Here is a 19,928-nt window from a genome sequence, read left to right on the forward strand (position 1 = left end):
GGACTTGGGATATCCTTATCATGACTTGATACGAGCGGTGAAAGTACCTTTTCCGTGTTTCCAACGACACCTTGAACCCACCATGAAAGACAATGTCGATTAACCCCCTCGAGCAATTTTGCAGTAGCGAATGGTAAATACTGCATTGATAGAAGAACCGAAATCTATACTGATGATCAGCACGTCAGACTCAAGCCGCGTTAGTTGATGTCTTATAGAGCGGGGACAACTTCCGAACCATCAAGATTTCGGGCCGGCAACCGGACCGTCACAATTGGGGTAATGGTTGAAGATGAGTTAGCGGGGTATTTGATAAGCTACCAAACTTGTCGGAGTGTCGCCGAGACGGGGTCAATAATAAAAGGATTGCGCCACCCCTCAGAGTGCTCTTATTTGATTCTCCCTCGTCAATCTCCATATCTCTCCACAAACACTTACGATCAAGAACGCAGCCATGGTTGTCGACCGTCGTCCTCCACCAGCATATACTGCTCCTCCAGAGTCAACTGTCCATGCTTCTTCTGAAATTTACAGAGCCATCTCGAACACCGCCTCAGACGCCTCTCAGAGAACCCTAGAAACATCTTTCACCATCCGTCCATGCTCTGGACAAGCATGGATTGTACCAGCTGGACATGTCTGTCGTCTGACTACTCCAAAGGGCCCCCAAGTGGGTGATCTGAACATATGGAATGCAAACAACCCCCGAGAGCGACTGTGGGCAGCGCGCACCCGTCAAATTCATGCCTCTCACGTATCCGTTGGAGACCGTCTTTGGTCTAACCTTCCATATCTCCGGCCGCTTGTTACCATCACGGGTGATTCACTTGGCGGCGGACAGCTCCATGAAGTGCTCGATGCAGAGGGTAAGCGGACAAAGGGCTTCGGAACGACGCAATGGGGAGGACGAGTTCATGATCTTCTGGGTACCCGATGCGATCCCTATGTGAATCTGCTGATGGGTGGCGAGTCATTCGACTTCCATTGCCATTCGAATCTTACCCGCTCTGTACTCCCATATGGACTGACGGAGCTTGATGTGCACGACGTTCTAAATGTGTTCCAGGTAACTGGACTGGATGAAGAAGGGAAATACTTCATGGAAACTTCCCCGGCGAGGCCAGGAGAATATTTCGAGTTCTTTGCCGAGGTTGATGTTCTGTGTGCACTCTCAGCTTGTCCTGGTGGTATGTGTCTCTTGTCACTTTAGCGGATTAGCGAATCGCATTATGCTAACCGCCGTGTTTAGGTGATTTGTCTAATTGGGGTTGGGAGGAAAAGGGCGAGAACATGGGAGCCACTACCCGTCCGCTTGGGGTAGAAGTGTACAAGTTGAATGACCCCAAGGTCCTGGAGAATTGGAAGGAGCCCGAATCTCCTAAGTATAGAGGAATGCATGGGTTGACGATGCCACAGCGTGAAAACGATGGATCAGGCTACGTGGGGTTGTAGTTGCAGCGGCGATCTGACTCGCTGTGACACCCAAATATGCTGTTATTGAACGCGCGTTGGCTTTGGCACAGAGAGAACTCTGTCTATTAGTAGACTAGAGAAACTCTTTATGTAATTGGTGAAACCTTAGTGATAAGGGTGACACAAGTACTTGCACCTGATACCATGTTGGCCAGAATCTAACAGAACCTGATGCACATCGAGAGCGCTGTGTTCTGGCCCAGGTCCAGCACGTGGCTGTTGACATCTCACATGCGTCACTTCATTATCTTGCAGGCTTAGATAGACTTAGCAAATTTGATTGAATAACTCAAGCATTGTGGCTTTTGAGGCGGAAGTTATCACGGAGGGTGATTTGGCTATTGGTGGTGATAAATCCCGCAAACGGGCTATTCCTCCACGAGCGTCACCCGTTGGCCAGAACATCAATCCATGTAGAACGAAGATCCCTGCGGTGGAATTACCTTATCGCCATTATACGAGCGGGTGGCAGCCTAGGTCCAGCTTGTAGTGAGATGCTAGAGATAAAGATGTCGCCTCCATTTTTTATATAAGGCTATGTTGGTCGATGGCGCTCTTAAGTGACGAAAGCTGTGATTTTCTGCTAGCAAATTTAATCATATATCTCTGGAAAGACTGTTAAACTAGAGTTCGACTGGAGTCTTCGTGAAGAACATCTAGTGTCCCCGTGAAAAAAAAAAAAGAATAGATGTATGTCAGCCACTGCTATATTCTCTCCTGACAATACTCCCTCCCCACCTCTTCGACAAGAATGTGTGCTTGTTAACATAGTTTCATTGCCGACCATTTGAGATATCAATCAAGCCACTAATCTCTTTTTGTGTAGCAAATAGCTGCTCCCTACACTGGGATGGAGGAGAACCGGGATTTTGAGAAAGGCGCTATAGCACAGAAGAGTCCGGAAAGCGTTGCACAGGAATCACATGATGACATTTACAATGTCCGGCCTTGGAACAGCCCTCTGGATAGACTCCAAAGCGCGGTAAGCACACTGGGCGAAACCGATGAGGACCCCGGGCTACGCAAGCCAGGAGATTACAAACAACCCCAGGTACGAGACACACGGGCGGAGTTGATTACCGTACTAAGTATCAACAGGTCTTCGGAGGAAGGATGCTTCTCTGGCTCGCCTATCAATCAATCGGTGTTATATATGGTGACATTGGGACCAGTCCTCTCTATGTTTACTCGTCAACATTCAGTGAGGCACCCTCCCGTCAAGATCTCATCGGGGTGCTCTCCATAATTATCTGGAGTCTGTTTATGATGGTGACGGTCAAGTATGTCTTAGTTATCCTTCGAGCAGATAATGATGGCGAAGGAGGCACGTTCAGCACATATTCCTTGCTGAGTCGTTATGTAAGACTCCCTACAGTTGCACTCCTGGTTGTAGAAGCTGACCTTCGCGTTACTAGATGAATATCACCAACCGTGATCCAAGAGAGGCCTCCCTTGTCCAAATGAAAAGACACTTAACGGATGAACTCGAACGAACAAGCAGGCATGTACGCCATCGACTCGAGTCAAGCAGTGTTGCGAAGCGCCTTCTCAAAGTCATGGGAGTATTGGCGGTTACCATGGTCCTTGCAGATGGCCTCCTTACACCGGCTCAATCAGTGCTAGGAGCCGTCCAAGGAATTGAAGTAGTATCACCCAATATTTCGAAAGGCACCATTATAGGCGTTACCGATGCTATCCTAGTCGTCCTATTCCTAATACAACCGCTTGGTATTACCAAGCTTACATTTGCTTTTGCACCCATTGTCATCATATGGCTCGGCTTTAACGCAGCTTTCGGCATATACAACCTTGCCAAGTATGACGCTGGTGTCTTCATAGCGTTCAACCCTGGGTACGCCTTCAGTTTCCTGGCCCGGCATGGAGAGGAGGGTTGGAGGATGCTTAGCGGGACGCTATTAGCTTTCACTGGAGTTGAGGCTCTCTTCGCAGATATTGGAGCCTTCAGCCGAAGAGCTATACAGATTAGCTGGCTAGGTTACGCCTTTCCATGCTTACTCCTAGCTTATATCGGACAAGCAGCCTATATTAGTGTTCATCCGGAAGCATATTCGAATCCATTTTTTAATGCCGCACCACCGGGCACGGTCTATCCTGCGCTAGTCATTGCAATTCTAGCTGCCATTGTTGCCTCTCAGGCCATTATAACGGCAACCTTTCAGGTAAGTCGACAATCGGCTTTTTAGATACATGTTGCTAAGCTCCTCATTAGCTCCTGACGCAAGTGATGAAACTGTCATACTTTCCACAGATTAAAGTCATCCATACCTCTGACATCTTTCATGGCCAGCTTTACATTCCGATAGCGAATTGGCTCCTTATGGTTGGAACAATACTTATAGCTTCCATCTACAACAATGTACGTCTTGATTTCCGTAGTCAAATGCCAATGCTGACTAGCTGCAGACCACATCTCTGGGTAACGCATATGGTGTCTGCGTTATGTTCGTCACATTCTTCGATACATGCATGGTCTCGTTAGCAGCTATGTTTGTCTGGCGTATCAGCCCCTTCATCGTGCTATTCCCCTGGCTCATAGTTGCTTGTCTGGACGGTGCATATCTATCTTCCTCTCTCATGAAAGTCCCCACTGGCGCCTGGTTTACCATCGCGCTTGCTACGGTGTTGGCCATTCTGTTTTTAATATGGAGATTTGGGAAAGAACAGCAATGGTTTGCCGAGGCCGAAGATCGCTTTCCCACCTCACACTTCGTCTCCAAAGATCCGGATGGCCAAATACGTCTTACCGATCGATATGGAAGTACCCCATTGAGTATAACAAAAGGTCTCGGGATCTTTTTTGACAAAGCCGGGGAGACCACCCCAATCGTGTTCAGTCAGTTCATTCTCAAGCTTACCACCATGCCTGCTGTGATAATCTTCTTTCATCTACGCCCGATCGAAACGCCGTCGGTGCCAGCGGAAGATCGCTATACGGTTTCCAGACTTGCGATCCCTAACTGCTACCGTCTTGTTGTTCGCTATGGATACAATGACGAGATCATCACGCCTGATTTGGCGAACACCATCACTCAGCAGGTCCGCAGGTACTTGATTACAAGATCGTGTGATCAAGCTGATCCATCTACATGCACACCTGACACTATGACGAACAAGAGTCATACTAGCTCGGTAAAGCGGTCCACAACATCTGCAACTGGGGAGTCTTCCATGGTGGACGGAGGGCGGTATGACACTTCATTGACAAAGCTCGAAGATGCGTACAACCATGGGGTGATTTATATCACCGGCAAGGAGCAAATGAGGATCAAGAAGAGTAAGAATTACTTTCGAAGAATCGTGTTATGGATCTTTTTATGGATCCGTGAGAATACGAGGGCGAAAATAGCATCTCTTGGGTTGGCAACGGAGAAGGTTATTGAAGTTGGCTTTCTCAAAGATATATAATTAGTGTTCAGAGTAGTGGAGTTATGCGATTTGTTGGCAACACCAGGAATGCAACGTATGCATCTTCATTTCAAACTGGCATAGTAAACTCTGCAACAATCCCAAATAGTCGCATAAGGCTGGCAGCAGTGCACAGCCTCGTTGCCTTACAAAATGTGCTGATGACGTAGCCTCAAGCATCCTCATTGTTTGAGGGCAGAATACTTCTGGATTGGGGCGGTACATGAAGCGGTGAGGCGCAAGCGCAAGGAAGTGGACGGAATATCCACCACGTGACATGCCCCGCCCAGTTCATCGTCATCGTCATGGTAGTCCGTGTTACCCCACCATCCGTCATGCATGTCACTGAGGAGGCGTCTGTTGTACAAAGACACTGCCACAGGCGATCCAAAGCCACAAGAGATATGGAATAGATAGGTCTGCAGGTGTAAATGATGTAGAGTTCTGACGACACTGTGAAGTTAAAAAGGACATGAAACAATAAATACTACGGAAATGACGGAGTAGGAAACCTTGTCACGAGGGGAATGGCCCAAATGGCGCGATTCCAAGGAACTGACGGACTGAGGCAACAGCTTGTCCTTCCGCGCTATCGGGCGAAAGTCACATTTCACCCCTTATCAGTGGTGATATTGACTCAAACCCCCGCAAGGTGGTATAAAGTCTCCCGGTGTCCCACCCTGTCCACGGCTTGTTTCTCTTACTACCCTCCAACTGTCAACCCCTTAAGCACACCACCTTACCTGTCCACTTCGAACACTTCTCCATTGAAACATTCACTACACCTTTCAATTTGCGCACGTAAACATGCCTCTCTACAACGTTCGTTACGCCTATCCTGCCGTCTTGGAGTTTCTTGATGCTTATTTGTTTATCTCTTTAGGTCACACTTAAGAAAGACTCTCCCCCTGAAGAGTTGGAGAAGTGAGTCGCCCTATAGTTTAGTTTCTAGAAAGGACAGCTGCTGACATCACACCCTCGCTACAAGAGCCAAGGAGCAGGCCAGGGAAAAAGGCGGAACCATCAAGCATGAGTACACTCTTATCAAGGGTTTCACGTAAGGCAGCCATCCATCCTGACGCCTCTCCACAATATCAACAGCTAGCAGAACTGACGGTCACTAGTGTCGAGTACCCCGAGGACCATGTCAGTACTCTTGAGTCGAGTGACCATATCCACGTCGAACAGGATCAAGAAGTAAAGACCCAGTGATAGGAATACGCATCGATCCCGGGGCAAACGGCGATATAGTCACTGCTTGCAACAAATAGCAGAACTGGCCACATAACTAAGCATCGATGCTGGCCTGGGGAAGTTGCGGTTCAATGGTGGCTGTACGATTTACGAATATCCTAGTCTAGCGTTTCAAGAGAATGTTTCTCATGAGTACCGGGACTGCTGTGCGGAAAGCTGGACTCATCTGGGACTGTTCCCTTGTTCAATTATGACCCAAAATCATATCAAATTTTCAGTTCAACTTGTAACGACTGTTCTTTGTTCCTAACACGGCGTGCTATGTATTTGTCTACCGACCAGGCAGCAAAGATATACCCAATAGATAAATGACCTCACCATACAGAAAAGCGACCAACCAAAGCAAGCCAAGGATGTGTACGTACATAAGATAAGCTGTAAGCTCAATGAGCCGCGATAAGCGTTGTCATGTAGGGACTGGTTCATATGCGTTCTGATGCAGCCTCGCTGATGTAACGTAAGGGTGTGTACTTCCAACTCGTTCCATGTTTTCCCGACGGTTCTTGAATAATCGCTCTTTTTATCCCTTCTGAATACCGTATATACCTTTGAAGATCCTTCGAGCAATAAAGGGATGCAAATAGGACGCAGATTGTTTTTCTTTGTTTCTAGACAACTGTTAGTTGACCTATACATTTGACTAAGCATTCCCCACTCAGCCAGCCTTTCCTGAATTGTCTTAGCGTCGATCCACGTGAGGATTGCCCTTTTGAGTGGTATGATGACGAAAGTCACTGATACATGGCATGAATTAATGCTGAGCTAGTCACAGAATGGCTATTGCTGAAGATGGCCTTAACCAATGCCGTCGCACGAATCGCGAGCTGCAGCGTCCGACATAGGATTTGTCTAAGCCATAATATCCAGAAAGCACGTCAATTCTCCGTGTCACCGCCTCCCCAAGTTGGGACGTCGACTCAGCACCCGTTTGCCTACGGGGCAAATGATGAAGTCACACGTCTTGCGGCTAGCCGTCGTCGGCCATTGACTCTCGCAGATTTGCTAAAGTACGCTTGGTGTTGGGGATATGGTTGTCTTAATTTATATGCGCAGGATGTACTGATTACGGTCTCCCTAGACACGGTCGTCCGCCGTTATCGAAGGATGCTCTGCTGGCATCGGCGAATTTTACGCTTTCCCTCCTTCCTGCCCGACTAGCCTCTCGAATCGAAGCTCTACGTAACCTCCCTTTCATCATTGTTTCGAACCCGCATGTTTCGAAGATCTACAATAACTACCTTCACTCTTTGTCCACACTTCTCCCTTACCAGCAACGGCAAATCACCACACTTGAGGAAGAGAAACACTTTGCAGAGGTCTTAGCGGATCTAGTCCACACCCATACAAATACAATTCCCATCCTTGCGCGTGGATTTCTAGAGTGTCGCCGATATATCGATCCGACGGAGGTGACTCGGTTCCTAGATACCCACCTGCGGGCGCGAATCGGCACTCGGCTGATAGCTGAGCAACACTTGGCGCTCCATTTTGCCTCACAACCGATTAGTGATGATGGTAAATTACCGAAGAGTACATCCCCATCGAACTATATTGGTGTCATCGACACTGCCCTGCAACCAGCACGCATTGTCAAGCTCTGTGAGGACTTCGTTGGAGAGATTTGCGAACTGAAATATGGGGTCCGCCCACGACTCACGATCGGCGGGCAACCGGATGCCACCTTTGCGCACGTTCCTGTTCATGTCGAATACATACTCACAGAACTATTGAAGAACGCATTCAGGGCCGTGGTTGAAGCGGGCAATGAACGCGAACCTGTTGAGGTGACAATCGCCGCTGCGCCTGACGTTCCGAGAAACCATGTGCGAGGGCCGTACTCGGTGTCGGCGGGAACATATCCCAGCCATCCCAACTCGGATGTGGGATTCGAAATGGACAGCGTCGTAGGAACCGCAGATGCGAACGAATCAATCAAGTTTTCATCTCCCTCCACGCAAAGCATTACGATCAGAATCCGCGATCGGGGTGGTGGAATTCCTCCCGAGATTCTGCCCAATATCTGGTCCTACAGTTTCACCACTTTTTCAGATCTCGACTTGCAGGGATCAGAGAATGGGAATATGGATGCCCTGAATGCCATGTCCTCCAGCAGTGGTCATTTGAGTAGCATCGCAGGACTCGGATACGGATTGCCACTGAGTAGGGCATATGCTGAATACTTTGGTGGCAGTATCGCCGTACAGAGCCTGTGGGGGTGGGGGACTGACGTTTATCTGACTCTGCAAGGAGTTGGTAAGGTCGGTTGATGGACGATAGGATATTGTAGCCTTGCCAATGCCCTGGACAAAACTAGATATGTACCGGTAACTCGCATACCCAATAGATCACGCTGCAGATACCGGTTATCTGAGATAGATTGGAACCTTTCATACATTTGAAACATAACATTTACATTCTTCAACTGTCAGAACCTATATCATGTCTAAAGCCTGGGGCCTGACGACCCTTGGAGCCAGAACAAATTGACAAACTCCGAAATACCCATCTCATCGTCCTCAACAGCAGCCAGAATTCTAGCGATATGTGCATCTGAGAATACCAAACGCATGTTCCTCACAAACTTGTCTCGCACAGCAGCCGAAGTCTTAGGGTTTCTGACATGACCAATTGGATACTCCACCAGCACCTCTGGCAGGACAGTACCATCACATAAACACACCTTCAACCCCGACCCAATACTCTTCTTCTCCAGATCGAGATAGTCAGCTGTCAACCGATCATCCGGCACAACAACAACTCTCTCCCGCAAGCTCTCCAATTCCTGACTCTTGACCCAGCAACTCTCATCCTGATAATCCGCGACCTCAGGCACACCCCCTTTCAACAACGCCAAAGCAACAACAAACTGCATACAATGATCCCTATCCGCCGCATTCCTCAAGGGCCCCCGTTTATTAATAATAAGATCCGCCGCCCTAGTCGTTCTTATCTCGATCCTTTCCACATCACGCACACCAAAACCCATCTCCAAAAGTCGTCTCCGCTGAACCAAAACCGCCTCAACAGCTGCAATCCCATGCCCCTCAACCGGCATAACCTTATACAAAACATTCCTAACCATCCAATCCCCAAACTCCCGGATAAACTCAAACCCCTTCCCCCCAAAATCCCGCTGATAAAACCCCCACGGCACCGCACTCAACACCGAAGGAACACCAACTTGCCCAGCCCTAACCAGCAACGCCAAATACACCGCCCGCATGCACGCATCCCCCGCCGCCCATCCTTTCCGGGGTATTGTGTCCTCTGCACCGCGGTAGATCCGGCTCGGATGGCCATCCATCCAGACGTGCGAGATGGTAGCCATTGTTTGGGACTCGGTTAGGCCGAGAAGCCAGGAGACGACGGCTGCGGAGGCGAGCTTGACGAGGATGACGTGGTCTGTGCCGTGGGTGTTAAAGGCGTTGCTTTGTGCGTAGATGCCTTGGATTTCGTAGGCTTTTATGAGGGCCGTGAGGAGGGTGTATATTGTCATTGGGGGGCCATGGTGGGTTGGTTCGTTGGTTCGACAGAGCCAGTCTGTCACGGAGAGTATGGATGCTATATTATCTGACGGAATCCATCATTACCATCATACTCATCATCATAATGACCAACCGAAAACCAACACAATCCACCCTCCCACAAAATATCAAAGAAAAGAAAAAAAAGAAAGGAAAAAAATACCAGAAGGATGTCCCCACTCCCTCCCCCAAAGAGCATCATTATGATCCAAATACCTAACTAGAACACCCAAATCGAACGCCCCCTTCACCGGATCCAACTGGTACTCCGTACCCGGGACCCTGAACCCATGGGGAACGATCGTGCCCGGGACGCGCGGACCGAGGAGTTTCTGCGCTTCGGTGCTTTTCGAGGCTGTTTCGATGGCACAGCCTAGTGCGTCGAGGAGGGCTATGCGCGCTGAGGCGTAGGCTGTTGGGTTGCTTATGGTGTGGTTGTAGAGGTAGGTTGTTAGGGATTGGATTGGGGGGTCGTAGGGGTGGGTCATTTGGGGGGTTTAGGTAGGTTTTGGGGTGGTGTGTGGGGGAGAGTTGTAGTTGGGGAGGGTATGGGAAGTATGAAGGGACGGGGTATTTTTGGTTGTATGTAGGTAGGGTTTGGGTTGAGTTGGTTGTGTGACTTTGGGATTGGGGTAGTATGTGGATGATGGAATGGACGGATACGGGGTTTCCACTGGATGGAGGTCGTTGTAGAAGAGGTGACGAGGAAAGAAAGAGGAGCAGAAGTGAATCCAATAGGTTTTTGAATATAGATTGAATGTCCACAATATACAATACTAATCGAACAAGTAAGTAGTTCAAATCTGTCCATATCGACTGCTATCATTACCACGTATGTTGAGGAAACCATCGCTGTATCACTCAGAGACCACCTGCACCACTCAAACTCAACAGAGTCGAAATGGGAGTTGCCCCGGGATAGAAACTGGTGGGCATGGGTGGAATGGTAAAGGGAGCGGTCGACGGAGGATTCGTGGTAAAATCACCGGGCATATGTGTAGCGGAGTAAGACCTGAGGGTATCCATGTCAGTAGGGCTCTAAAGTAATGGGTGGTTAGGGTTGGACGTACGGCGTCGCAGTCACGGTAACAGCCGTAGTATAAGTTGCTAGATCACCGGTGTCTTTCGCTTCTTGTAGACAAGCACCTGAGCCGTACGCATTGGCACAGGACCATTCCACGTAGTCTCCGTCCTCTGTCCACAAATTCACATTGTCAAGGGTGATATCGTAGCAGGGGACATCCTCGTCACACTCGATTCGGATCGCCGGTCGGCTGTTGGCGGTATTTTCGCCGTACCAGTTCTAAGGGAATGATCAGCATTGTGCTTGGAACTTATGATTCACATTCACTTACGCGGAAAGTCAGATTCTGGACCTGGACACCTGTAGAGCCCACATCTTTACCCCAGGCTTCATTCACAGCGAGTGGATAAGGGCCTCCGTGCACGATGACATTTTCCCAGACAATATTCTTGACTATCCCATCACCATTGTGGGTCTTCAAATAGCAGGCGTCTGCCTGGTTCATGTAAAGGTTTCGGTAGTGGATATTGGAGATGTTGGTGCCAGTGCCTAGAGACCCAATGGCAGTTCCCCCGCTCAGATTGCAGTAGATGTTCTCAATTAGGAAGTCCGAGGCTGGAGACTTAACCGTCACACACTCATCGCCATTAGTAACCTCGATATCATGTATCCATACGTTCTGGCCCCATATATCGAATGCGTCCGTCATACCTAGATCAGCGATTCCCCGCACAAGAAGATTGTAGATCTCCCCATTGGAAACGGTGTCGAAGACAAGGTAATACGCAGGGGAATCGATCGCAGCAAAGCCATGGACCGAGAAGTCACTGACATCCTGGAAGCGAAAGAGTCGTTCACCGTAATTCCCGTCTTGAAGGTATTCATACCCGTATCCTTGGACCGCGCCTTGGGAATTGCCACTGAAAAACTCGCAGTCATGGCAGTTGCGCACCAGGATCAATTGGTAGGAGCCTTCATGACCGCGTGCCAATACACCGTCTAGCTGGAAGGCAGTGGATTCACCGTGCTTGAGTTCCAAATCCGTTGCAAGCGAATAGGTACCTGGGGGTACGTAAATGAGACCTCCAGTTGAGCAGTTACCCCAGGCGTCTAGAATGGCGGGGCCAACGTCAGTTTTGCCGTCTGCAACGGCGCCATAGTCGGTGATGTCACAGGTTTTATTCTTTGCTTTGGTCTTGAAGTCCACGAGAGGCCCGACAGACCCAGACAGTTGAGCTGACACAAGAATTGGTGCCCAGAGGGCCAAAGTGTAGAACAGTTTCACTTGCATTATGAAGGAAGTATACAAGCCATAGAGGAGATAAGGCCAGAGGAAGACGTCTGTCATTTATATATTTGAATCTCCATCGCCCCATGTCTGCTATCCCGAGTGGCGCTATCGTAAGAGTAGTTATGATATCCTGCTGGGTCTAGTGTACACATTAGTAGAAGATCTTCAAGCAGCAAGCCAGCGAAGATGGGCTCAAATATATTAGATGAATCCTAACTAGGAAAGAAAACACTGGCAATCCAATCCTCCGGACGGGAATTGTGCCGGAAGTGGTGGGCAGAGCTTGATCTTAGTTTGTGAGTTCTTCATCAGTCTGAAACAACGGTAGCGGAGGTTGGTTCTTCGCTTGCAGAGTGGACGCCATTTTGAGCGGATCAATTCCTGTTATCGATTAGAGGTGTAGCAAGCTTGTGGGGTTTCGGGGAAACCAAATCCGAGACAGGGGCTTCGGCCTTGTCTTTGCTTACCTTTCAGTATCTTAGTACTGGAGGTTAGAGCAGGTCACTGGTGCGAATATGACGTCTTGTTTTAGTAGTGCTTGTATACTTTCCCGCCAGTTGGATAAAATGCTAACCTTATGCTTCGGGTCAATTGCCGGCTGTTTTTTTCCGCATCGACGACCCACTTGGGTGTCAATAAGGTTAAGTCCGATATTCTGTCAGTCTTAATATTTCGCGGTATGTCTTCTCCACTGCCATTTCTCCAGAACCATAACGACATCGTGGATCCCTCTGCGTGTCGCATGGTCAAGCGGAGTGTTGCCATCGTCGTCTCTTGACCGTAAATCGGCACCCTGCCAAAGCAGCAGTTCAACTATTGTCACTGCCCCCAGGCCACTCAAACGTTCTGCTGCGTAGGAGAGTGGCGTCCGACCAAAATTGTCTCTTGAGTTTACATCAGCACCGCTGTCGAGAAGCAGTATTACTGTCGCCTTACGTCCGTACTCAACCGCATAAGAAAGTGCCGCACGACCATCGTCATCTCTTGACTCTAGATTAGCACCTTTGCCAATCAGTGATCTGGCCGCCGACGGATGCTGAAGTCGAACTGCTTGACAGAGTGGGGTGGAACCATGGTGGCCTCTCGACTCCACCTCGGCTCCTTGGTTAAGTAGTTGTTCTACCACATCATATTGACTGAACCTTATGGCCCAGGAGAGTGCTGTGCAGTTATTAACGTCCCTTGACTCCAGGTCAGCACCCCTATCAAGCAGTACTGCTAGGGCTTCGTTGCGCCAGGAGTCTGCAGAATAAGAGAGTGGTGTGCGACCATAAGAACATTTTGAGTTTATATCAGCACCTCTGTCAAGCAGTAATGTTACTACACCTCCATGTCCAGATTTTGCAGCATAGGAAAGCGGTGTGCGACCATTAGGACATTTTGAGTCCACATTAGCACCACTATCAAGCAATAATTTTACTATTGCTTCATTTCCGGACGTTGCTGCGTAGGAGAGCGACGTTCTTCCAGTTGCGCCTTCCTGATCAACAATAGCACCATGATCTAGCAATATCCTGATCATCTCAACATCGCTCCTTTGCAAAGCCATTGAAAGTATTGGTCTACTGCTTGAATTCCTCTGGTTCAATATGTCTTCCGTGTTTGCTTCCATAGTGAGAAGCGTTCTGACTGCCTCCCTAGAGCTATGCATTATAGCAGCCACCAGGGGAGAATCATAGCGCTCTGTTCTTGCATCCTCATAGTGATGCAACTTGATTTCAGTCTCGAGCAGCATCCCATAGTCCTTCTCTGCCAGGATATACATCCTCTGCGCAGCTGGAGTGTAGCGGCGTATCTCATGCTTTTCAAATAAATTGTTCTTCATAATCCAGCTGCTGAGTGGAAAGTCTTGCAGGAAACACATCTGCGTAACCCCATTCTCGGCTGCTGCATTTGCATGGTACAACACATACTGTACAGAATATTCAAGAAATGGGTATAGTTTGGACGTCTTCTGTACGAGTCGCTTAGCTTTATAAGATTTAACCGGTGGCAATGTGCCAGGTAGCGGCACCGAAGAGAGGCCGATCTTCACGTAATTCAAGCAACAATTCTTGAGCGTTTCGTGACTCGGACCTGGCGATACACTTCCCACGTTCAGTTTGGCAAACCCCTCGTCCCGGAGAAAATCCCTAACTGATTCATGAATGAACTGCACGGTGGGACTTTTGGATTTGGTCAGTTCGGCAAGACCCTTTGAAGAATCAAGGATAAATCTGTTTACATCTTCTTCGTTGACATTTGCAGACGTCCATTCTGCAAGAAAGGCGGAGGACTCAATTCCAGCTAAGATAGCGAAATAGAGCTCCTCGGAAGATAGAGGCCGTTGTGTATATAGTAACCATTGCAGACAGAGCAGTGTGTTCTCCATATCATGGTTTCCACGTATTAATATGTCCTTTAAAAGCTCATGCAATCCGTCCGGGATCTGTTCCATTCTTCTTTTCAGCGCGTGTACCTGGCCGCGGTCATACTCCTTATTAAGTGTCTGTACGACGAGAACAACCCAAAGGAATACGCCAGATGAACGAGCGATGACTTCCTCTTTGATTTGCTCAACCTGTTTGCTACGTCCGGCTCTGAGCTCGGAATGCACAAAGTTTGATATGTCTTGCTGATGGCCGTCTTGATCCTCCAGCACCAGCTCAGTCGCATTGTTCACAGCAATATGTGGATAATGGCGACTCGAAAAACAAACGAGCAATCGCTGCTGTCTATCTACTGCGAATTCTCCTAACTGCTCGAAGAAGGACAGCATATCTCGCACTTGATCCTCATCGCACTCGTCTAGCGCGTCAACAAAGCACATCAGGGAGCGTCCATGAAGCTGCTCAATGGCAACGCTAAATAGATATTTCAGTGTTTCGATGTCCCATGTGGGTGTTTGACTGTGTATTTGATTTGTTGGCAGCAAATCAAACATTGTGCATAGATCGGGCAACTTGTCAAGAAGCTGGCAAAGTAGTGAGCGGTACATTCCCACCACTGTTTTCTCTAAGCTATTCCCTCTGGCATTAAAAAAGAAGGAGATGATCGTAGTATCTTTCACCTGTCGAGGTGTCTTGCTGAAAGCGAACTTCATGATTGTTGATTTTCCAGTGCCTGGTTTCCCTTTAATCCAGAAAATCCCATGATGTCGCCCGGATAATCCTGGGTTAATCCAATCCTTATACTCCTGGCAACTAAGTAACCATTGACATGTTTTGGCGTGCGCCATTCGAATGGTTCGATGACGGCTGTCTATTTGCTCGAATCTCAGTGACTCCAGATACATTTTCTGCAGCGCGGCTGATGTCTGACGCTGTTGTCTATGGTGGTCTAGTATAGTATCGCTCTGAGCGCAGACTCCTCTTGATGGTGGAGGGACGTATAATAAGATCTGCCTTGCGCATGCAGCGGCCGTGGAAGCAGCGAAATATTGGAAATCCTTATTTTTGTGCGAGTCGGCATAGTCGCTGATGCCCCTGACGACCAAACAAGGAAGCAAATTCACCACGCCAGCGGCTTCCATTTCAAAACAGAGAACACCTCCAAGTTTGGTGCTGATTTTGTCCCTTGTCATTCCATCCTTGACTAGCTGGTTCCCAGATCCTATAGTTCCAAAGTGAACTCTGACATTCGAATCTTCCCGCTGGGGTCTTCGCACTAGCATATCTTTACGGCAGGCGTTACATGTTTCCCCTCTAGCATGATCGTATGACGCCTCGAAGAGAACATCGGGGACGGAATGAGGTCTCTTAACTCGAGCAACCGTGTCTAGATAATCCTGGATGTTATTTATTGAAGCACTCAGGTTCGATTTAAACTTTGAGACGGCCGTAAGCAAAGTAGGAGATGGTGCATTAAGTGAGCCAATGCGTTGCTGGAAACCACCTATTATTGTTTTTCCAAAATCGTACTGGACTACTCCACCGTAGCTCTTCTCCGGCTGACCAATAACCACGTCACCCAGTCGAATATCCGCCTTATGGCTTGGAACCCCGCCCGCGATGCCTACGAGGAGGCTAACCTTCAGCGAGGGAAAGCTTGAAACCATCCGAGCAGTAACGGCCGCGGCAGCGTTCGTACCCATCTGTCCAGCGGGCAAGCAAGTAATGACGATTTCATGGTTGTAAATGCGACCTGTGGTGTGTTCTTCCGACTCGTCATAGAGTTCATCCAACATCGACTTTGCGGAGGCGTACTCAAGTGGCAGGGGGCAGATCCATCCTATTGTGAAATCTTCGACGCGAGGCCGGTATCGCTTCATTGTAAGCCGTTAGATTCAGTAAAGGTCATCATGAGAAGGATGCAAGAAATATGAACGTTGATGCCCTGAAAGACGAAGGAAAAGATGAGGTGAGAAACTCAAGCTGTGTCCGGCGAGGCTGAAAAGGTCGCGCTAACTGGTTAGCTAGTCAACCAATCATAATTATGGTCCATCTGTACGACACGACCCTTCTTGAAGGGCGGGCTGATGTATGCCAGTCAGACAAGATCATAGGTTAATCATTTCAGCATCTAGGAGATGCTCGCGGGGACTAAAAGCAAACGAATGATTCAAACATAAGAACAAGAGCAGTGCTTCGCAGAGCGGCGAGCTGCGTGGGTTATCTGAATGTGACAAGATTAGTCTCGTAGTCCTCACTTGACCAGAGCTAATCAAGCAGCGTATGTTCTAGTTCCAGTATATATCTTAAGCAGTGAGCTCCGTGCTGGTAGGGAGGCAAAAAATGGGGCCCACTGTTTAGGATGGATTGTGTCTTAGACTACACAGTATGTATGGATGAGACCCACAATCTTGTTAATGCTGTCGTAATCTAGAAGAAGTATATGTTAGACCATAGCTTAGTATATGGTGTACCTTGAACACGTTTGTAAAGGATGGTAACATCTCCATCGTCCTTCATGAAATGATCTATACAATGGGGAGTACGTAGCATAACAATAACTTCTTCCGAGTTAGGGATCTTCAAAGTATATGGCGTCGAATTTTGTTTCGATAAGTACTTTGACAATATGTTGGAACACTTGACAGTGAGATCTTCTCAGGACATACGTTAAGCAAGATATAGTACTATGTTTGTGTTATTTATCAAATGCAACAATATGCTAGATGCGAATTGGTAACACCCCGGGCCCAAATCACCATGGACAAAGATAGCACTAGGGTTAAGTACAGGGGCGGTGTTTGATCAAAGCGATGCTCTATTTAACGTCTTCGATGTGCAATCTCTCAGTGGGTTAAAATGTCAAATTAGTCTAATACTGAAGTCATTATTCATACGAAATCTAAAGTCCAGTTCATATCTCAAGAAACAGTCGTATCTAAGTAATTAAAACCCGCCGGCTCCTCGTACTCGCTGTACAGCCCCAACGACCCCTTTGGCCCAGCTGAAACGTCCTGGGTTGACACCAATAGATCCTTCAGGAACCACACCAGTAGAGGCGTCATGCCAGCATCCATCTTCTGGGCTTACTGCACCGTAAAGAGCTGTGTTCTGGTTTCGATTGATCGTCTCAAGCCATGAATGGCAGATGATCGAAGAGTCAATCAGGATGTTAACTTCCTGGCTGTGGTAGAACGATTGAGTATCAAGGTTCCCATTCCCTATCCTCCGTTAGCCAAGATCGAGGAATGAAAGGACAATGTCTTCCTACCTTGAATAGCCACTTTGCCGTCGATGATCATGAGCTTTATGTGGCAGCTTCGACGCTTGAATTTATTATGGATAGGTTTTGTTTGGTCCTTACCCACATAATTATATATGCGTAGCCGTGAGCGTTCATCCGGTTTCTTGAGGGAACTATATAATCGATTAGAAATCATCTCATTCGTGCCATTTTGAAAGGGAAGAAGTTGTCCAGCGTCGTTGTAGCCCAGGCATAGGTAGCATGTGACAACGACTCCGCGGCGGACAGCTTCCAGTAATGGTTCAAGGAGAGGCTCTGCATTCATATTCGGGGTCTGGATGAAGATTGAGTGTTCTGCATTTTGAATTGCCGAGAGAAACGCGGCATTTTGAGGGGTATAGACGCTGGTGTGGTTTGGGGCTAGCGATCGTAAGCATAGAAACCTGTCAAATAACTTTAGAGTGGTGCTTACCTCCCCAGGGCTCTCTGTTTACTAAGGCCATTGGACATGCTTCATGAGGTGGCGAGATAGTATACGGTGTCATCGGGGTATCTTGATCAACGTCTGAGGCGTCACCGGTTGTATTCGGTTGGGTAGTTGTGTCTATAGGAATTAGTAACCCGTATTCTTTTCGGCCGTAGAAAAGAACTCCAATGATACATACTCAGGTGGCGAGTGACCGGACGAGTTTTAGACTCTCCAGGCCTAGGCTTGAGAGTGCCGTTGACCCGTCGTGCTTCGTCCCTAAGGTCAAGGTCATAGTGCTGATCTAATGTGGTGTGCTCGGGCAAGGTCAAGCCCTGACATTCCTCTTCGTGGCTTACGTCCATGAGGGAAAGACTGGGAATTGGTGCGCCCGCGGCAGGAGAAGACAACATCGGAAAGGGCGTATCGAAGTGCTTTCCCCATGAGATCAGGGCGGTGTCATAAAAGGCGTCCACAATAGGCCCTTCAAGCCTAACCATCATCTCCAGGTTGTCATTATCCTGGACATTACTGCTTTGCAGCAGGGCTATCCTTCGATCAACAACCATAAACTTAGCATGGAACGTTCCGAATATAGGGCGGTGGTAATTGACAACCTGCAGATCGATGTTGGGAACTTCCTCAGCTGGAGGGAGTTGAACTTTCTCACTTGTGTATTTCTTTTCTGGTACATCCAAGCGATTCTCATATGCTTGTCGAGGATCACCACGGTCATAGATCATCTTCACGACTACCTTTGTACCGCGTTCACCAGCTCGTTTTGATAACTCGCGGAAGGCGTTGGTCACCAATGTCGAAGCGTCGGAATGGATCCAAAAGTTTGTCCCGAGAAAGACTTCGGTCTCAGCCCGGGCGATGCAATTGGCCATGTGCCGGCACAGGTCCGGCAACGGAGCTACAATGGTCAAAGGGGCGATCCCATGACTACCCATTAATGGCGGAGAGACAACTCCCGCCATCGGGTTTTTTTCTAAAGTACATAGTGCGTCATGGTATATCTATTTCACGGTCAGGTACTGTGTGCTTCATTAATACATAAAGCACTCTTCACTGACCTTTAGGAACAGATTGCTTGGTTTCGTTGGGCCCCAATTGCCACATTCCAGAGCCTTTTGTAGACTGTCATGGCCATCTTCGCCGTCCTCAGATTTCGACACATCATCTTTGACATGATAGTCACTATAAAGTTTGTGGAATACCTTGGTTGGTGCTTGATTTGGATCTCGTGCAAGTTCGGAGCTCAGAGTCTTGCTGCTGTGACATAGTTGGTAAACTCTTTCTGGCAGCATGTCGGCGCAGGTACGATTGAGGCTCTTAGGCTGGCGGATGGACCAGATTATTATCGAAGTCAAGCAGATTGGAAACAAAGTACTGGATAGTTTGACGAACGACCCAACCATGGATTGACCAAGAAGACCAAATGATATATGCTCTCCGGCCATGACGTAGACTAAGCCCCATAAGGCTGAGAAAGGGTTTGATGCTTGTGGTACGGAATTCCTATGAACAAGTAGTGGGGACAGGAAGCCGAATAATAAGCATGTTCAATGGATATTAATTAGTATTTTTCAATGCACACGGCTACACTCTTGTGGCAGATGACGACAGTCTTGTCGAGTTGAAAGTATGAGAATGTGGTTGCCTGAGGACCGACGTCATCGGTGCCTGGGGAATCGCGAGAACTTGATTTGGTCATTAGGGCAACATTACCTAGGGCAACACCCATGTCAATGGCTTTGAGAAGTCTAGAACTCCCTTAGTTGTAGTTATAAGCCCGATATCGACAGGGCCCTATTTTCTTTGGCCAAGAAAGCAATTCTGCAGGTACACAGACCA

The 19,928-nt window shown here is 48.3% G+C and overlaps 8 protein-coding genes across 8 annotated transcripts; 4 read left to right on the forward strand and 4 right to left on the reverse strand.

The window, feature by feature from the left end:
* Window positions 1–454: 454 nt before the first annotated feature.
* Window positions 455–1,452, forward strand: F9C07_7549 (uncharacterized protein; the record flags this gene model as incomplete). Its single annotated transcript, XM_071511651.1, has 2 exons — window positions 455–1,187; window positions 1,250–1,452. 2 exons carry the CDS (start codon window positions 455–457, stop codon window positions 1,450–1,452), a joined length of 936 nt encoding a protein of 311 aa, XP_071365276.1.
* A 516-nt stretch (window positions 1,453–1,968) lies between these two features.
* Window positions 1,969–4,980, forward strand: F9C07_2282603 (potassium transporter-domain-containing protein). The gene is made up of 6 exons (XM_071510568.1): window positions 1,969–2,163; window positions 2,300–2,524; window positions 2,572–2,832; window positions 2,889–3,653; window positions 3,704–3,850; window positions 3,898–4,980. Exons 2-6 carry the CDS (start codon window positions 2,324–2,326, stop codon window positions 4,897–4,899), a joined length of 2,376 nt encoding a protein of 791 aa, XP_071365277.1. The 5' UTR covers window positions 1,969–2,163; window positions 2,300–2,323; the 3' UTR covers window positions 4,900–4,980.
* Window positions 4,981–5,706: 726 nt separating this feature from the next.
* F9C07_2231542 (uncharacterized protein) lies at window positions 5,707–6,111 on the forward strand (the record flags this gene model as incomplete). The annotated part of the gene is made up of 4 exons (XM_071509887.1): window positions 5,707–5,721; window positions 5,783–5,823; window positions 5,888–5,956; window positions 6,024–6,111. The coding sequence occupies 4 exons, from the start codon at window positions 5,707–5,709 to the stop codon at window positions 6,109–6,111; spliced, it is 213 nt and encodes a 70-aa protein (XP_071365278.1).
* Window positions 6,112–6,376: 265 nt separating this feature from the next.
* Window positions 6,377–8,508, forward strand: F9C07_1472906 (dehydrogenase kinase). Its single transcript, XM_071508119.1, has 4 exons — window positions 6,377–6,771; window positions 6,837–6,869; window positions 6,920–7,160; window positions 7,232–8,508. Exons 3-4 carry the CDS (start codon window positions 6,943–6,945, stop codon window positions 8,418–8,420), a joined length of 1,407 nt encoding a protein of 468 aa, XP_071365279.1. The 5' UTR covers window positions 6,377–6,771; window positions 6,837–6,869; window positions 6,920–6,942; the 3' UTR covers window positions 8,421–8,508.
* Window positions 8,509–10,351, reverse strand: F9C07_1471911 (uncharacterized protein). Its single transcript, XM_041291400.2, has 2 exons — window positions 9,841–10,351; window positions 8,509–9,723 (listed from the first exon to the last, which is right to left on the reverse strand). The coding sequence occupies exons 1-2, from the start codon at window positions 10,163–10,165 to the stop codon at window positions 8,597–8,599; spliced, it is 1,452 nt and encodes a 483-aa protein (XP_041145242.1). The 5' UTR covers window positions 10,166–10,351; the 3' UTR covers window positions 8,509–8,596.
* Window positions 10,159–17,189, reverse strand: F9C07_2282605 (ankyrin repeat protein). Its single transcript, XM_071510569.1, has 5 exons — window positions 16,390–17,189; window positions 12,567–16,330; window positions 11,033–12,496; window positions 10,748–10,980; window positions 10,159–10,689 (listed from the first exon to the last, which is right to left on the reverse strand). Exon 2 carries the CDS (start codon window positions 16,239–16,241, stop codon window positions 12,657–12,659), a length of 3,585 nt encoding a protein of 1,194 aa, XP_071365280.1. The 5' UTR covers window positions 16,242–16,330; window positions 16,390–17,189; the 3' UTR covers window positions 10,159–10,689; window positions 10,748–10,980; window positions 11,033–12,496; window positions 12,567–12,656.
* F9C07_7553 (putative rhamnogalacturonase A precursor) lies at window positions 10,539–12,049 on the reverse strand (the record flags this gene model as incomplete). Its single annotated transcript, XM_041285548.2, has 3 exons — window positions 10,539–10,689; window positions 10,748–10,980; window positions 11,033–12,049. The coding sequence occupies 3 exons, from the start codon at window positions 12,047–12,049 to the stop codon at window positions 10,539–10,541; spliced, it is 1,401 nt and encodes a 466-aa protein (XP_041145243.2).
* On the reverse strand, window positions 17,190–19,869 carry F9C07_2282606 (uncharacterized protein). Its single transcript, XM_041291401.2, has 5 exons — window positions 19,148–19,869; window positions 18,271–19,090; window positions 18,078–18,209; window positions 17,633–18,025; window positions 17,190–17,582 (listed from the first exon to the last, which is right to left on the reverse strand). The coding sequence occupies exons 1-5, from the start codon at window positions 19,532–19,534 to the stop codon at window positions 17,308–17,310; spliced, it is 2,007 nt and encodes a 668-aa protein (XP_041145245.1). The 5' UTR covers window positions 19,535–19,869; the 3' UTR covers window positions 17,190–17,307.
* Between the last annotated feature and the right edge of the window lie 59 nt (window positions 19,870–19,928).

Source organism: Aspergillus flavus, chromosome 3 (assembly GCF_009017415.1).
Source record: "Aspergillus flavus chromosome 3, complete sequence".
Lineage (NCBI taxonomy): Eukaryota > Fungi > Ascomycota > Eurotiomycetes > Eurotiales > Aspergillaceae > Aspergillus > Aspergillus flavus.

Excerpts from the sequence above, each read along its gene's own strand:
- F9C07_2282603 (XM_071510568.1), top strand. The coding sequence starts at position 2,324 with ATGGAGGAGAACCGGGATTTTGAGAAAGGCGCTATAGCACAGAAGAGT. Across the intron at positions 2,525-2,571 it reads GAGATTACAAACAACCCCAG|GTCTTCGGAGGAAGGATGCT; the intron begins GTACGAGACACA and ends AAGTATCAACAG. Across the intron at positions 2,833-2,888 it reads ATTCCTTGCTGAGTCGTTAT|ATGAATATCACCAACCGTGA; the intron begins GTAAGACTCCCT and ends TCGCGTTACTAG.
- F9C07_1472906 (XM_071508119.1), top strand. The coding sequence starts at position 6,943 with ATGGCCTTAACCAATGCCGTCGCACGAATCGCGAGCTGCAGCGTCCGA. Across the intron at positions 7,161-7,231 it reads ACTCTCGCAGATTTGCTAAA|ACACGGTCGTCCGCCGTTAT; the intron begins GTACGCTTGGTG and ends CGGTCTCCCTAG.
- F9C07_1471911 (XM_041291400.2), bottom strand. The coding sequence starts at position 10,165 with ATGACCCACCCCTACGACCCCCCAATCCAATCCCTAACAACCTACCTC. Across the intron at positions 9,724-9,840 it reads GGAGTGGGGACATCCTTCTG|ATAATATAGCATCCATACTC; the intron begins GTATTTTTTTCC and ends GGATTCCGTCAG.
- F9C07_2282605 (XM_071510569.1), bottom strand. The coding sequence starts at position 16,241 with ATGAAGCGATACCGGCCTCGCGTCGAAGATTTCACAATAGGATGGATC.
- F9C07_2282606 (XM_041291401.2), bottom strand. The coding sequence starts at position 19,534 with ATGGCCGGAGAGCATATATCATTTGGTCTTCTTGGTCAATCCATGGTT. Across the intron at positions 18,210-18,270 it reads TCCGGTCACTCGCCACCTGA|ACACAACTACCCAACCGAAT; the intron begins GTATGTATCATT and ends TAATTCCTATAG. Across the intron at positions 18,026-18,077 it reads AAACAGAGAGCCCTGGGGAG|CCCCAAACCACACCAGCGTC; the intron begins GTAAGCACCACT and ends TACGATCGCTAG.